The sequence below is a fragment of the Pseudorasbora parva genome, chromosome 24, assembly GCF_024679245.1.
Source record: "Pseudorasbora parva isolate DD20220531a chromosome 24, ASM2467924v1, whole genome shotgun sequence".
Classification (NCBI taxonomy): domain Eukaryota; kingdom Metazoa; phylum Chordata; class Actinopteri; order Cypriniformes; family Gobionidae; genus Pseudorasbora; species Pseudorasbora parva.
The window spans coordinates 12390714-12407731 of NC_090195.1; the positions used below are offsets into that span (position 1 = coordinate 12390714).

General features: G+C 35.7%; 2 protein-coding genes across 4 annotated transcripts in view; one reads left to right on the plus strand and one right to left on the minus strand.

Annotated features, from left to right (window-relative positions):
- LOC137063782 (gamma-aminobutyric acid receptor subunit rho-3) overlaps positions 1–12077 on the minus strand; it is a 24215-nt gene extending 12138 nt beyond the window's left edge. Inside the window, exons 1-2 of one of the 2 annotated variants that reach the window (XM_067435054.1) lie at positions 11656–12077; positions 1838–2483 (exon numbers count right to left, since the gene is read on the minus strand). In XM_067435054.1, the coding sequence (XP_067291155.1) occupies positions 1838–1977 (140 nt within the window). In that variant the 5' untranslated portion in view covers positions 1978–2483; positions 11656–12077. The remainder of the gene's footprint in view (positions 1–1837; positions 2484–11655) is intronic. The other variant, XM_067435055.1, reaches the window with a different exon arrangement.
- On the plus strand, positions 5487–16738 carry hhla2b.1 (HERV-H LTR-associating 2b, tandem duplicate 1). Of its 2 annotated transcripts, XM_067435056.1 has the most exons (8): positions 5487–5750; positions 6750–6846; positions 7380–7688; positions 10048–10326; positions 10530–10853; positions 14560–14667; positions 14761–14820; positions 14908–16738. In XM_067435056.1, the coding sequence occupies exons 2-8, from the start codon at positions 6774–6776 to the stop codon at positions 14979–14981; spliced, it is 1227 nt and encodes a 408-aa protein (XP_067291157.1). In that variant the 5' UTR covers positions 5487–5750; positions 6750–6773; the 3' UTR covers positions 14982–16738. The 2 variants fall into 2 exon arrangements, with proteins under 2 accessions (XP_067291157.1, XP_067291158.1); XM_067435057.1 differs by lacking the exon at positions 5487–5750 and having other exon boundaries at positions 6411–6846.
- The last annotated feature ends 280 nt before the right edge of the window (positions 16739–17018 follow it).

A 17018-nucleotide genomic window follows, 5' to 3' on the forward strand; every position in this document is an offset into this window, starting at 1 on the left:
AATCATTACGCTGTTGTAACATAGAAACCTCCAACAAATAGATTAAAACCTCAATTTATTTCTCATTTAGACACATATTACAGAGGAAATTCAATGATCCATGGAAGTTTTAGATCATAACTATTATTGTTTGTCCCTTTACAACTCAACCTTTCTGCCCTTCTTTATGCTATTGTCTCAATTCAGGATTATTATAGTTAACAAACTAAAATCTTGTTGTCGAAGAACACAGTAACTAAAATGCTGTCAAATCGATTAATGGGATCCAAAATAAAAGCTTGTGTTTATATAATATGTTTGTGTGTACTTTGTATGTTTATGTATTTCTTTTTACATTATACATTTATTATAAATAATATAATTATATAAACATTATAATTACAAATATATATATATATTATTTATTTTGGGTGTGATTAATCGCAATTAATCATGATTAATCGACTTGCAAGCACTAAGTAAAACAAAATAAACATTAACTGAAACTTATTTTATTTTAGATATTTGCAAAGGCTGTAAATTGAAGTAATTAAATAACTAAAATTAAAATAAAATAAACTAATAAATACACAATTAATAAAAGCTATGTAGGCTTTTTTCAATTTTAAAAACCGACAAAATTACTAAAACTTTAACTAAAACAAAAGGGAAATCATAAAAGGCAAAGTAAAATCTAATTTAAAAAAAACATAATAGTATATCAATGATGCCAAAATAACACTGATTCTCACAATTGGAGGCAGCTTATCTAACTTGTATTAGCCCGTATAGCACCTTAGTGCTTAATGACAGGCACATTGATCAGAAATCCCCCAATAAAGCACTATTTTCTAGTCAAGCCACATGCTAAATGACAGAGCAACTGGTTCTGGTGTCCTCCACTCTAATTAAACCCCATATTTACTCTTTCCTAATTACTGCCCATCTGTTCACACATTGAACCACGCTGGCAAACAATTAACTAGCAACATATTAATGCAAAATTGATGTAATATTTATTCTCTATTATCCCTATTAAAAGAAATCAATGTTAGGATCATTTTAAACTAACATCACACAAGAGAAATGTTCCAATTTGCTTAAGATAAAATAGTAACATTTTATGTGTCAAATAAGCTGTATAACATATTATACTCTACCATTCAAAAGTTTGGGGTTGGGAGGTTTTCAGTGTTTTTTTAAAAGAAGTTGTGTATGCTTATCCATATGCATTTATTTGAGAAAAATAATACAGTAAAATTGTGAAATATTATTACAAATTAAATAACTCTTTTATAATGTTTTTTAAATTGTAATTTATTCCTGTGATGTGATGCCAAAGCTGAATTGTCAGCTTTATTACTCCAGTCTTCAGTGTCACATGATCCTTCAGAAATTCAGATTATGATGATTTAGTGTTAAAGAAACATTTCTTGTTGTTAACAGTCTTGCTTAATATTTTTGTCTTTGAGAAATAAAAAGTTCAAAAGCAACAGCATTTATTTCAAATAGTATTTTTTAGTAGAAATAGTCTTTACCGTCACTTTTGATCAATTTAATGCATGCTTGCTGAAAAAAAAGTATTGATTTATGAACAAGCGTCCTTGTTGCACGTTACATATAGATACAGTAATTATTATTAAATGTACATGATTACATGCAACTAACCTTAACACAGGTATGCATAATTACATTAATGTTTGTTGAATGTAATTATGCATACCTGTAATTTACTGTTATGATTATGGTAAATGTAAGGACATGTAAAATAATGTTACCAAATAAAGTGTAACCCCAAACTTTTGAATGGTAAACCATACAGAACAAAAATAAAAGAGTTAGAATATTCATAACTCACCCTCTGAATCGATGTTTGGCATGCTCAACCAAGTAAACATCCTTGTTTTTCTTACGGCTAGGGTAGCGGTTGTTGAGCAGGGTGACGGGCCAGAGACAAGCAAGGCACAACAGCCTGAGGGTCAGCAGAACCAGCTTCATGGCCAAATACGATGACGGAAGATCTGTTGTTCTTCTGGGTTTCTGTGTTCTGTAGCTGGGGTCCAGAAAATCTTCCACGGAGCCAAGGCAGGATGGTTCCTGGGTCTGGCCATCCCCAGCAAACCTCAACGAGAGGGCGCTGGGAAACGGTACGGTAGTCCTGATGATGTTCACACTCGTCCCAGTAGAATTGTAATTCTGAAATCTCGTTTGTTGGATTATCTTACAGCATATATTCAGCCTCCATCACCGAATACTTCAGCTGACTGTGTGTCAGCATGTGTCTGGTTGGTCCAGACAATGCCCTGATGCCGTCAACTCGGTGCTGCTTTGTCACCCAAACATAAATCAATAGGAATTTATTTTTACAGTAATAAAAGAATGACATTAATGCCTCTCAAATCCTCTTATCTGTAGCTGCTGGATCTTCTGTTAACCTACACAGTGGGCTGGGACCATCTCTAATCGGGATTTCCACATGTATGCCAGGAGTTATTGTTCTGTCTCTGTTGAAGATAAGCATGTCAAACCTGTCCACTCATGTCCATACACTTCATTCCCTGATGCTGAGAGGTGGAAAACCAAGCAACGAACAAATATAAGACAATAAGATTAACCTAAACATCAAGTTGCACTGACGTAAATTTATGTAATCCTGTCCTCTTGTTCACCTTGTTTCAAAGAAAACAATATGTGGTCCAGATAGGATTTGCAAATTAGACATCCAAGAATAAATATAACAGCAAATTGACCTTTGAAGGTAGTATTCCTGGTTAAAAGATTGTATCTGTGTTGATCTGTTTTGTGGAATGCCGCTCTGGCATCACCTGATGATCTGCTCCAGTTTCAGGCAGATTCCATCATTAGTTATTATTATAAAAAGCTCAGGGACTAACCAATCAAATCACATTAACACAATCAATTACATTACAGAAGCATAGAGAGGGGGATGGGAGAGAGAGAGAGAGAGAGAGAGAGAGAGAGAGAGAGAGAGAGAGAGAGAGAGAGAGAGAGAGAGAGAGAGAGAGAGAGAGAGAGAGAGAGAGAGAGAGAGAGAGAGAGAGAGAGAGCAAGATCATAGGATGGACAGATACAAAGTGAAAAAAAATCATAAACCAATCGCGGACTCCCTGTGTCCAGTAATCCCAGTGCATTGCCTAATCTGGTGGATTACGGCCTGATCAGCACCAGAGACGAGCTACATCCTCACAGATACTGTATCTGCATTGACTTTCACTGGTTAGCTAACCATTTCGCAAGAGGATCTTGGCAACATATCAAAGAAAACGAGGAGAGATCACTTCCATTACAGGAAAAAGAAGAGCGACCCTTACAAATGATCTTAAGTGTCATGGCATCCAGCAAAACTACCAACCTTGATAAATATGAGCGAAACTGACTGAAAATGTGCTTTTGCTAGTCTTTTATTCAGAATATTCACACAAATCTAACTTTTCATTTAAGTTCATTTGCACAAAATATGTGGAATGTAAATATGGTATTCTCCCAGACTGTAAAAAAAATATGGACATATAGTGACCGTGACGTTGTAGGTTTTTGAAGAGCATTTTTGAAGCCTTAAGTCAGCCGTTGCCATCTTGGCATTGCGTCACTCACGGATAACTGAAAATGGGCAAAGAGGCGGGATGTGGGTGGAGTTGAGGTGCCTTGTTGCTGAAGCCACGCCCACCTAGCGTACCATAGTGGCAATCCACCTGTCACTCAAGTGACCATGACCTTAATTATGCAGAACTTTGAGACTTAATATAATTTAAACAAATGAGTTATTTGAAAAAATGCAAATTTCAACCCCTCACAGTTGTCATGAAGGACAAAAATAGCTGTATAGACCGAAACCATTTTTTGTAAACATGTTTTCTTCTGCTGTAAAGTTTAACATGAGGGAAGATACAGCTTTGACTCCTTTTTGGCGCCTGACTCCAGCAGCCATTCGATGAATTGCATTTTAAGTCACTTCCATGTTGGATTCAAGGGAGACCGTAGGAGGTTGTCACTTGTTTTCTCCTATGTGTGACAAAATTATTGTAACCCCTACACATTCTAATAAGTACAAATCTAACTGAAGTATGTTCCCAATATGGTGTGTTTTTAAGTTCACCTTAGTGATCAGGAACACTTAAGCAATAGTCATGACTTTCTGTTTCACTAGGTTCTAAATATAAAGTGACACAGGCCAAATTCCTATAGTCATCCATCGCTATAGGAAATTCCCGGTGCGACAAAAGGTTGTTGTTTAAATCAATTGGAGATGGTCTGAAGATATTGGCCCCACACGCACTGAGGAGGATGGTTTGAGTCGCCTAACTAAATCAAAGTTGGAGAGTTGCAGATGGTAGTTGGGGTCAAAAAGTCTCCAAAAGTATGACTAGACCCCAATATTAAAACAACAACTTGTTTAGGAAGGTTACACACAACAACACCTACAGTTTACCAGCTGTAACTGGGATTCCAGTGAGACCGAAATTAAGCTTTTTGGAAAAACTCCAGAGGTAGGTTTGACATACACTGAAACATAGCCATGTAGAGAAGTACCTTACACCCACTGTGAAGTATGGTAGTAGATCTTTAATGCTCTGGGGCTCGTTTTCTTCTAAAGACCCTTGACAACTTGTTAGGATACACTGTTTTATAAAATTTCAAAGCACCAACAGACCCTGTCAGGAAGCTTCAACTAGGCCATGGTTTGATCTTCCAGCATCACACTGATGTTTTGCCATGGACATAGCACTCCTCTGACCCAATCCTCATTAAAAAAAAAACTGTGGGATGAGCTAAATAAAAGAGTCCACAAGCATGGACCTCTGAATCTGAAGGATCTGGAGAGATTCTGTAGAGGAATGGTCTTAAATCTCTTGCCATATGTTTACCAACCTTATTGCGCATTATAGGATAAGATCCAGAGCTTTTTGGCATAAAGTATTAAATGAAGGGGTGCCAATAATTGTGGAATACATATATTTCAGAAAAAAATATTTGAATTTAATTAATGGTTAATTTTTATTAGATTTTTTTTCAGGAGAAATTGCACAAACAAATTTTCAGACAGCTTTACTTCTAATTAAGGTTCCTTTGTGCATTTGTGAAACCCACTATATAATGTATATTATGCCTATTTTTATATTAGCATGTTTGAGGGACACAAATATTGCAATAATGAGTGTAATAATGTCACTGTTCATTTTTACCCTATTTACTTGTAGTGCCATCCCAACAACTGAAAACATATTACTGTAACTCATTAAATATTGTTAAAGTTCCATGACATGTATACTCCCGTTTGAAAGTTTGTGTTCAGGTTTTCACTTTTAATCTAAATATTAAATAAATAAATCATTTAGCTTAAAAAAAGCCTATCATGAAGACACCCTAAATTAATCCAATACAAATTATAAATATGAAATAATCTTAATATTTAAATATTTCCTTACATTTAAAAATAAAACAATAAATAAAAGATATCACCCAAACATTTTTGTTATGTCCTCTCCAAAAAATAAAATGAATTGGGGTTCATCAATTATGCCTTTTACAGGTAGGCCTATATTGTTTTTAGAACATTCCATATTTTGAGTCAAAACGTGTTTTGCACTCAATAATTTTTTTTTTAAACTCCACCCATTCATGTAACAGCCCTAAAGCGGCAGGCCTACACTGATACAAGTGTGTTTTCTTAAAATAAACAAGTTAGTCTAGTCAGAGTCTAGTTCACCATCAGAGAAGAGGCTTCCGTCCACAATCAAAAACACACACACGTGAGTCTGCCTTTTGAATCATAACCACAGAAGTTAAAGCCTTAGAGGGCCTAAAATAGCATCAATACTTTTCTAATTACCTAATAATGACAGAGAGAGCATCATTTAAGTTTCATTATTATCTACTAAATGCTTTTGAGATTTGTTTAATTCTGAAGTGAATCATTTTATCTGATTGCTTTGTGCTCTAATTCGGAGATGTGCGAGTTGTTTTGTTAATTATGTAATTTAATTTCTTGGTACACTGTAAAAAAATTTGGTTGTTTTTTGTTGGTTTAACTTAAAAAAGTAAGTAACCTGGTTGCCTTAAAATTGTGAGTTTATTGAAATTAAAACTTTGAGTTGATACAATGAAGGAAATTTGTTTAATAAACAGAAACTCAAAATATTATTGTATCTGAACCACATAAAAATTTTGATAAATCATGGAAATAGCATAATTTGGCATGTTTCACTGTATCATCAGGAATAAAACGCACACAATTACCCAATATGCTTACAAAATCTTTTAATAATATTTTAATTAAGGTTGTCGAATCTCAAAACATTTTCATTGTATTAACTCAAAATTTTAATTTCAGTGAACTCAAAATTTTAAGACAACCAGGTAACTTTTTTTCTAAATAATTTTTTACAGTGTACATGTTAGGAGAATTCTGTCTTCAAATGCTTTGATATCACCAGTTATCTCAAGAGTGTACCTGATTTCGGAAGATTCTACTTCCAAAAGAAAGAATGAGATTGACAGATTTCACACAAGATAAAAACAATGAGGATTAAGCTTGATCTTAATGCAAAATGTCATAGAAATAAAGGGTAACATCAAAATCATCATATATGCTTCTTCAAATATCTAAATTATTAAGATTTATTCTTAAAAGTTTCAATGCTTCTGACATTCCGGCAGAAAGCAGTAGTTATCTAGTTAATAATGATTTATTGTTATACACCCAATATACAAGAAGAGTGCATCCATTTTGTTTTTGTTTTCTCCTATAGTTCAAGAGTTAAAAAAAGAGAGCAATGTCAGCAGCACATTCTTTGACTTGTTTGATATTGGTGTGGATTATTGCTGATACAACTGGGAAAGCTCCAGGTAATACTCTTTAACTACAAGAATTAACAAAACACCTTTACGCGCACAGCTTCTCTAAAACATTTTTCATAAGATTCCCTGGTTTAATTGACCAATTCATCGCCTCAGACCCACCAGGAGGTTATTACATCACCAAAGTGCTGAGCTAAAAGAAACCGAGCTCAGCTATTTTATAGCATAGCATTTTTCAGCTGTAACTTACATTTGACATATTTAGTAAAAACCGGCCATACAAAACTTTAAACTGAATCTGACAACCAAAACACTGGCCTGATTAATTGTCTGATGTTTATCGTCAACATGGAAAACCAGCATTTCAGCCCTGTTTTTGATCTATGACCTAAATATTTCTGGTCAATTTATAGATCTCAAAATGTATTTACCTAAAAACGTACCTAAAAACAAATTGATCCATATAAACAGATTTTATCTTAACCTTTCAGAGTGACTGAAGATTAGACAACACAACTTATTTGACATCTTGACTTCCTTATAAAAAAAACCTGTCATTTTCTCCTTCGCCACAACTCTAGATGTCCAGATAACCTGCATGTTCTCAGAAGATTGTGTCCTACCATGTGTCTTTGAAGCAGTTGGAGATGAGATCGTATACTGGTTTAGACAGAATGTTCTGATCCATAGTTATAAACAAGGAAGCAGCCTGTTAGATCAGCCAGATCAGCACTACAACAACAGGACGTCACTATTCACTGAAGTGGTCTCCTCTGGTAATGCATCTCTTCATATTCAGAAGAGCGGCCCACAGGACAGGGGGAAGTACAGGTGTCTTGTCACCAGCAGTCGAGAAACTAGTGAGCACTTCATCATAGTCAAGGTAGAAGGTGGGTTATCACACATGAATGCTAAAATTTAAAAAAAAAAATAAAGTTAAAAGTTTAGAATTTTATGTTAAAATTGCATTCTGTCAGCAATCATACAGAAAAAAATACAGAAAATAATTTTACCATCACTTCATTCTAATAATGGCCCTTACCTTGAATTGGGGACAAAATAAGCACCCAAAATAGCACCCTCAAGTTGTCCCACACCTGTATGCATTTCTTTGTTCTTCTTAACACAAAAGACACAGTTGATGGACCCCATTGACTTTCATAGTATTTTTCCCCTACTATAGAAGTCAATGGGGTCTATCAACTGTTTAGTTCCCCATATTCTTTAAAATATCTGCTTTTGTGTTCAGCAGAAGAAAGAAATTCATACAGGACTAGAATAACTTGGGGGTGAGTAAACGGTGACAGAATTAGTATTTTTGGGTGAACTATCTCTTTAAATAAAGTGTTACTTGTACTTTGGTTCAAGTTGCATGTCTACTGATCTTTTACAAATACATTTAATTGGACATAGATACTTTTATGGAAAGCAGTTAAATGAAATATATAATTACTTAAACATAATACTGATGCTTATATTCTATAAAACAGTAGGAGGCAGTGTCATTGTAACAAGAAAGCACTGAAAACATAAGAAGACAGCATTGCGAAAATTAGTGTTGTCTATGTAATGAAACATTTTACAACAAAATTAAAAATTACAGCAAAATGCCCAACCAGGGTAAAGTTAGTACTCAATACTCAAATGTACTAGCCTGACGTGGTCATACTCAATTCTATTCAGAATATGAGTCTGAAACTGCTCCATTGGGCGGTGATTATGGGCGTGTTTCAACCGAACCAGGAAAGACCTCAATTGGACAGACCTACAACCAATCAGAGCAACGAAGCCTCGTCAACAGAGCTCAACTGCACTGTGTTGCCAAGACCGCGTTTTTTTCCGCGGGTTGTTTTCTATGTCCGCAGGTTGAAGCGACTATTATGTGATATATAGACCCATGAGTGTGAATTTTAGCAGGCAACATTGCCAAAATAACACACACTTTACCCCCCAAACACCTTTTTTTTTTCCGGAGAACCCCCCGAGAAGCTATTGGGTTTCTTTAGGGCTAGTAGTTGGCGGGTTTTGATGTAAAAACTTGGCAACCCTGTCTGCACGCATGCTGAAATAAACGATCTTTGGTGGTGTTGTAAAAAAATAAAACAATTTAATGATACACAGAGTCCTTACCCAACATGATCATCATTTCTGATAGAAATTGTGAAGGTGAACGCATATACAAACAAGCTCTCCGTTTAAGATTTGAACAAATATAATCCAAGCCCCTTTGATGACGTGCCTGATTACGTTACTGTTTATCATCTATCCGTCATCGTCTAAAGCCTGCCCTAATAATTTCTTTGGTCCGAACAGTTTCTGTTCAGAGATAATTACACCTCTATGGAGCAAGGCCAGACCGAACTGCCCGACCTAAACATTTTGTGGACGGGCTAAATTCAGATGGCATCCAGGCTACAAATGTACCACAACTACATTTCTACACCACAAGGATCAAAATTTATAAGCAAAACATAAGTACAACTTTTATAATTTCACAACTTTTATCCAAACTGTCACGGACCCAGTCCAAACAAAGTCAGGGATTATAGACAACATGTGGTCTGTGTCTTTAAAAAAGCTTTTAAAAAGGTAATAATTTATGTCACAGCAATCATAGAAGACTTGATTTCCTGTAGCTCAACCAGTAGAGCATGGCGCTAGCAACGCCAAGGTCATGGGTTCGATTTCCAGGGAAAGCAAGAACTGACAATAATGTAAAAATGTGTACCTTGAATGCAATGTAAGTCCCTTTGGATAAAACCGTCTGCCAAATGCATAAATGTAAATGTAAAAGACTTAAAGGTATAGTTTACCCAATTTTGGGGGATTTGCTAGGTGTATATTCTTCTTTCAGACGAATACAATCGGAGCTTTATTAAAAAACATCACAGCTTTTCCAAGCTTTATAATGACAGTGAATGGCTGTTTCGGTTTTGAAGTGCATACAAGTGCATCTATCCATCATAAAACTGCTCCACACACTCCACAAACTCTTTCTCTATCCTCTGTGCTTCCACGTTTGTCACCAGAACCTATGCTACACTTACGTTATGCCTGTCATTATAAAGCTTGTAAGAGCCAAAACATTTTTTAATATAACTCAGATTTTTTTTTTCTGAAAGAAGAAAGTCAAATACAACTAGAATGACTTGAGGGTGAGTAAATCACGGGATTTTCATTTCTGGGTAAACTATCCTTTAAAAATAATAACGACATCATTAACAAAAACAAATAACCCTGTCATTCCAGCCCCTATCCACTCAGTGAGCCTAGAGACGACACGTCTCAGTGGTTTCGAGGAAGTCACATGCTCCACTCGAGGCGTCTACCCCGCTCCCCGTGTAACCTTGTTCACAGAGCCAGCCGTTCTGCCTGACGTCCTCCAACCCTTCACACGCAAAACAACCGACAAACATGGCCAGTACTCGGTGGAGAGCAAGATTAGGAAGCTGAAAGATCTGACATACATCTGCCTCATCCAATCATTCTACAGGTCTCAGACATGGAGGACATCGCTGCAGGAGAAAGGTTTGATCTCACCGAGTAAATTCATGTTACATTGCATTTCATCATCATTATTATTACATGACATTGCATCACCAAATATTTTCGTCACCAACCAAACAATTACGTGCATACAAGAGACCATAGTTCACCACAATGTTTCTCCTGCCTTACTGGCCATTCAAATAGCACCTGGTTAGTATTTTAACCCATTTTCAATTGAACAGAAATATTTAGCGTCGAAGGTCAGGACTTCAACATCCCTTGCGTGGCCCCATGGAACCTGCAGAACTTCACACTGACATGGTCCTTCAGCAAAGGACACGAGTCCTCAAGCGTCTACACCTATGACAGCCTTACACAGCTGGGCTCCAGCAATTGGAAGGAGACGGTACGACTGGTGACCCCCAGGGGTCAAGGTGGGGACGGCTCACTGCAGCTACGCAGCCCACTGAGACAGGAGCACACTGGTACCTACACATGCATCCTCTCTGCTCTCCAGACCAAACATGAGGCCCGTACTAGAGTCAACATCATACAGGCGGTAACTGGTGAGAACACCCTGTAAAATTTCACCAATAACAAAATGTATCCTTAGAACACATACACACTGACAAAGCTATAACTTTGTAACCATTTTACACTTTGGCAAATTGGTGGTTAATTTGTATGAATTTGTACAATCTTGTATTGTATGTATGTATGTAATAGGATCTACTTACTCCCCACTAACGATAAGGTTTAGGGGAAGGATGGACTTTGATCTTTTTTACAAATCATATTTCATACAAATAACCAAATCATACAAATTCATATGAAATTGCCACCTTGTAAAATAGTAACATTTTCCTCATGAGATCAGGTTGTGAAATCTGATTAGTCACATTCAGAACTATATAATAGCATTTGACTATATTAATCTTCTAAATTAATATATACAGTTGCTTAGCTAGTGAAAATATCACTATTATAATAAATAAATAATTATGTAATTAAGACTACTATATCTTATAGCTATTGTTGCTCTTTTATAAAAGGCTCACTCATGACCTTGTAAGCTCTGTTCCTTAAATAGAGTGGATCTGACTTTCATAAATATGCACTGGTCAAGCTTAGGCTTATTTTCACAATGGCAATAAAATGGATACAGTGGACAACATGATGGAAATAAAAAATATTATCTTTGTTGTTGCTCAATAGGTGACTGAGAGCAAGTTTGCATTAGTTTCAACTTGTTTAACTCTTACATTTTTTTGATAGTATCATTAAGATTTCTGTAATGTAATAAAACATTTTACCGTGAGACAAACCAACTGATAACACACAGAAAGATTAAAATGCATCTATACTTACAAGTGCTTGTGATGTCACTTCCTGAATGACGTAAGGAAGTGGCTTCGTCTGTTAAAGCTGCACTAGGTAGGGTGACCACCCGTCCCGCGTAGCGCGTGCACGCACAGCGTTTGAAGCAAAATTCATGCCTCCCGCAAATTGAGACCGTGTCACGCATAATTAATGCTTGCTCAAAAAGAAGTTGGTCGCTCTATATCCTCGTGCCTCAGGCAGCCAAACCAACATTACTTGACAGTTCAGCATGCTACTGTTGCCACACCCACCCCTCAGTTGAACTGCTGTTGTCAACTTTTTCGTTGTTGTCATGACAGCGCATGCACGTGCATACCAGAGACACTTACAACTTTTTAGATGCGCACTTTCCTATTCGAAAAATGGAGTCTTTAGGCTCCGCAATCATCAATTAAAAAGAGAAGGAGTGGGTACAAGAAATACTGGAAAAATTAATATTTGTGACTGAAAGGTGTTCAAAAAAGAGAGCTTTTTGTGACCTTTGCAAATCGCCTTTCTCAATCGGACATGGAGAGTAAAATATGATGTCAAACGACACAGACTCACACTGCAAAAAATGCTTTTCTTTCTTAGTATGTTTGTCTTGTTTCTTGCCAAAATATAAATAAAAAAATATCAAGCAAAAGTAATTGTCTTGTTTTGGGAACAAATAACTCAAAACTAAGAGAGTTTTTGCTTAAAATAAGACAAATAATCTGGCATTGAGGTAAGAAATATAATCTTAATTCAAACAGAAAACATGAATAATTTTCTTACCCCATTGGCAGATTGTTTGGCTTAATTTTGAGCTATTTTTTCCCAAAACAAGACAATATTTTTTACATGTCTATTAAATGTTTCTTAATGTAAGAATTTTTACATATTTAGACTTGAAACAAGACAAAAATACTAAGTAAGAATGCTTTTGTTTTTTGCAGTGCAGACTTTACTAACATGGAAGTTCACCATCCATCCTCCCCTTCTCGTTCCGTGAACTGGAGTTAACTTTACTTTTTTTACTGTTCCTGTGGTGTTGAGCGACTTCAGTTTCTGTTAATCCTATAATTTTATATTATAATTGATTTAAAGTGAATAAATTGTAATGAAAAATAAGTAAAGTAAATTAGCTAAAGTAAATTGTAAGTGGAAGTGCATCTGTCAATTCATTGAATGTTCAAAATATTATGTTAAAAATACACATTTGTTGGCCTATATTCATGAGCATACATCAGCAATTAGCCTACACATGTTTACGGGAATAGGGCATTATTAATATACCATGTAAGGTGCTATGTGCTAGAAATGGGTAAACCTCTATCTGCCCGTGGGTTGGGGCACCGCCGCGCCAGGCAGTGTCCCACATTGTCCCTCAGAAACATACCCTTTGTCCCCCCTTGGGCTTATTAGCAGGTGGTCACCCTAGCACTAGGTAACTTTTCAACCTTCATAATATATTTTTTAAGACTCTTGTGATGATAAATCGACTTACAATAGGTTGAATGACACGTCTGCCATAGCCTGATGGGGTCTGTATCGTTTTTAATCGTACTTTTAAACTTCGGGTTTCGGGTAGTAACCCTAGAACAAAAAGAACTACAAAATTCGACTGCTTTATGGCATATACGTCACTTCCACCAACACACACACTTCCTTACATTCGGACGTGCGAGCCCAACTTTGTTTGTCGGATAATATAGTCATGTCCGAAGCAGCAGAGACAAATAAGAAAGAAAGGGTTTTGTTGGAGGAAAGCAATAAGAGGAAACGAAAAAGTGATGGGATTAAAGGCAGGACGAGGATCAACATGTCACCAGCGTTTGCTCGACCGATGCTGTCATGCTTGTTACGGTGAGCTACCACTCAAACATTGAACTGAAGTATATAGATTCTGTAAAACGGTAACCAATAGACTACTATAATGACGCTGGCTTGTAAACGTGAGCATCGTGATTATTTGGCGTTTGAAAAAAATAAAACACATGAAATTATATTCATATGACATGCTGAAACATGCCACTGACTGTAACGTTACCTGGGATGAAGACATTTCACACGCGACGCCAGAAGAACTCTGAACTCCTCTTGCAGTGTTCAGGGGAACTGTTAGCGCTGCACCGACCCACGGTGCCACTTTTATGAAGTTATTAGGCCCGCACCGCACCACTGTATATATTTTTACAACCCGCCGCTCACCCGCGACCATTAAATAGACATACGGGGTCCGCGGGTTATGAGACGACCCACGCATCACTAGTTCAGGGCTATCAGGGTTGTCATGTCAACAAATGCACGCGCGATGGCATCCCCTGTTGTAGGATGACAGATCTTACGACAGTAGTTGAGGACATTATTTTTTCTAAACTGTAGGGGGACCCCGAGAGCAAAAGTAGCCAAGTGTGGCTTTAAAAGCAAAAGACATTACAAAGCAGAATAAAAAGTGATATCAAAGATAAAGGTGCCACTCGTGCCACTTAAATTCAAAACAATTATTCAAACTAAAAGAAAATTCGAATTTTGACTAAACAGAAAGGGGCAAATAAAAACCATATAAGACCATAATTCACCATGTATAACTGTGATGCACACATTTCTATAATTAAAAACGATTTAAACTATTTCCATTTTTTTTCCAAAATTAACACTTAATGGTTTATCCTGCACATTAAAACACTACATTGAAAATGTACTGCTTAATAAAACAAGAGCTAGGCCAACTCGAATCTGTAAAAAAAAAAAAAAAAAAAAAAAAAAAGATTTTACTGCAATACCATGGCATACTTGAACACACATCTTGTGGATGATTATTTCAGCTATTCAGCAATGTTGAAATTTCATTCATCTTTCTTTAATGCAAAATAATAAGTATTTATTCTTTTTATTTCGTTGACTGTTCAACAAGTTTCTGTGTCGCAGCTCAAAAACTGTCCGAGAGCTCCACCCAGTGGTGGATTCCTGCTACTGTCATCACAGGCCTTGCAGTCACTGCAGTCGCAGCAATCATATGGACTATAACATGTAAAAGTATGGATTACCATAATCTCCTAAATATTTATTTGAAATATATATACTTATACTTAAAATATTTGTCAAACAATTATATCTTCTTCAAACCAGCTGGCTGTTCAAAATCAAGTCAAACCCAAGTAGAGGAAGCAGAGATGCAACCAATCAGAGGTTTGTTTGTGGTAACAGCCATGGTAACAGCTACGTAATAATTATAGATTACTTCTCACTGCGTCACAGATCACTCTATGCTTACAGTGATTGATGCAAACATTGGAGCTCCATCTGAGGATACCTGCTTAACGGAAGAGATCGCCGACAGACCTGCGTGAGAATGGAGGAAAAGTGTGTAGGTAGGCTATCTATAGATGGGACTCCAGCTGAACCACCTTCCAGTTCTTCCTTCAAATAATGAAAAGTGATCGATTTGTTGTCAGGATAAAAGAGGGGGAAGTATTTTTATTTTATTAGGCTATAGGCTATTTTAAAACTATTATTATTATTATTGTTAGGGAAATGTCTACTTACAGTAATCATGACATAATAACAATCCAGTGTTTCATTTCTGTTAACTTTTACTTCAACTTGTGGCTTGTTTTAACTTCTTTAGACCAAGGAAAACGGAAGTTTTTGAATGTAACGTTAGTATTTTTCATGTCATTTCATAATTAGAGCGTAAGAACCAAAACCTTTTTTTCCTCTTTTTTTTGTTTTTTTGTTTTGTTATTGACCAATTATATTGTTCAAATGATATTGTTCAAATGATGTTCAATAATGATAAAAAATATTGTTCAAAAATGATAATGTCCTTGAATGCGGACACAGGGACTCAGGTTTCAGGATTTTTTTTAACTTTGCTCAATGATTCTCAACTATGTTATGAAAAATATAATGGAATTAATTGATATACCATTTAACTTTATGCAGTATGTGGGTAAAATGGCCATACATGGGTTTTCCCATTCAATGCAATGTATCTATTCACTGGATCTAATTTGCAAATTAATTTGTTCTTGTAGCAACATGTAATGAAAAAAGAAGTGTAAAAATGGGAGTAATAGTTGGCAACATTTTCATAATAATATCTAATATTTTATAGTAACATTGATATGTAAATTCTTTCCCTATTCGCTTGTTGTGTCTCCCAAAATGCCTGATAAACATGATTTAAGTCCCGGTGTTTTCTACAGTTGACATTTATGAAATCAATACCCTGTTTTGTAACAGAAAGTCACATTTTGGTTTGAAACCCCATACATTTTTTACCAAAATGTTGATTTATAACTAACAATTTGAAAATTTGTCAGATTTAAATGATAATTACAAAATATAATTTCCATAAGAGTACTAAATTTGATCATTCAGTCATTTTTAAAGACAGGTGTCATATAGGTGTCATATACACTTAGGATGGCTTGAGGGAGAGTAAATCATGGGCTAATTTTCATTTTTGGGTGAACTATCCCCTTAAGCCTTGTGAATGTTTTATGAGCAGTAGAATAATCATATTCATTCACTCATAAGAGCCAAAGCACAACCAAGACAATGTTATTCTGCAAAATGCATGCAGTTTTGTTTTTTTGTTGTTTTACAGCAAGAAGGCCAAGTTATGGCGTTACTTATAAAATATCAACTTTCACTCATTTAAACTTCTGTGTGAAAGGCTCATATATTTGCAATATTGAAGTATATAGATCTACCTCTTTGCAGCTTTATCATAGTATTTTATTTAACTGCAATAAAACGTTTTTTCATAAATAAAAAAAAACAACCAAAAACAAATGTTTAAATTATAATTCCTTTACCTTTACAGTTATACGGCACCATTATTTAATGGGATAGTCCACCTATAAATGAAAATTACCCCATGATTTACTCACCCTCAATATTGAAGTATATAGATCTACCTCTTTGCAGCTTTATCATAGTATTTTATTTAACTGCAATAAAACGTTTTTTCATATAAAAAAAAAACCAACCAAAAACAAATGTTTAAATTATAATTCCTTTACCTTTACAGTTATACGGCACCATTATTTAATGGGATAGTCCACCTATAAATGAAAATTACCCCATGATTTACTCACCCTCAAGCCATCAAATGACTTTCTTCTTTCAGAGAATTTCAATTAGAGATGTATTAAAAATGTTATAATAAAACATCATAAAAGTACTTTGCATGGCTCCGGGGGGGGGGGGGGGGGGGTTGTAGTTTTTCCGGTTTGTGTCTGTGAAGTTGGCGCTGTCATTACACAGTAGCCTACGAGAGCTCTGAGAAATGTACTGTGCCGCCCCTGAGGTAAGCTCTAAGCTTGTTTTCTTTGTTCATTTATTTATTTGGTGGAAACAGTACATTATTGTTCTTTGTG

Coding starts and splice junctions, on each gene's coding strand:
- hhla2b.1 (XM_067435056.1), top strand. CDS start 6,774: ATGTCAGCAGCACATTCTTTGACTTGTTTGATATTGGTGTGGATTATT. Junction 7,689..10,047: donor CATCATAGTCAAGGTAGAAG/GTGGGTTATCAC, acceptor CTGTCATTCCAG/CCCCTATCCACTCAGTGAGC. Junction 10,327..10,529: donor GACATCGCTGCAGGAGAAAG/GTTTGATCTCAC, acceptor TCAATTGAACAG/AAATATTTAGCGTCGAAGGT.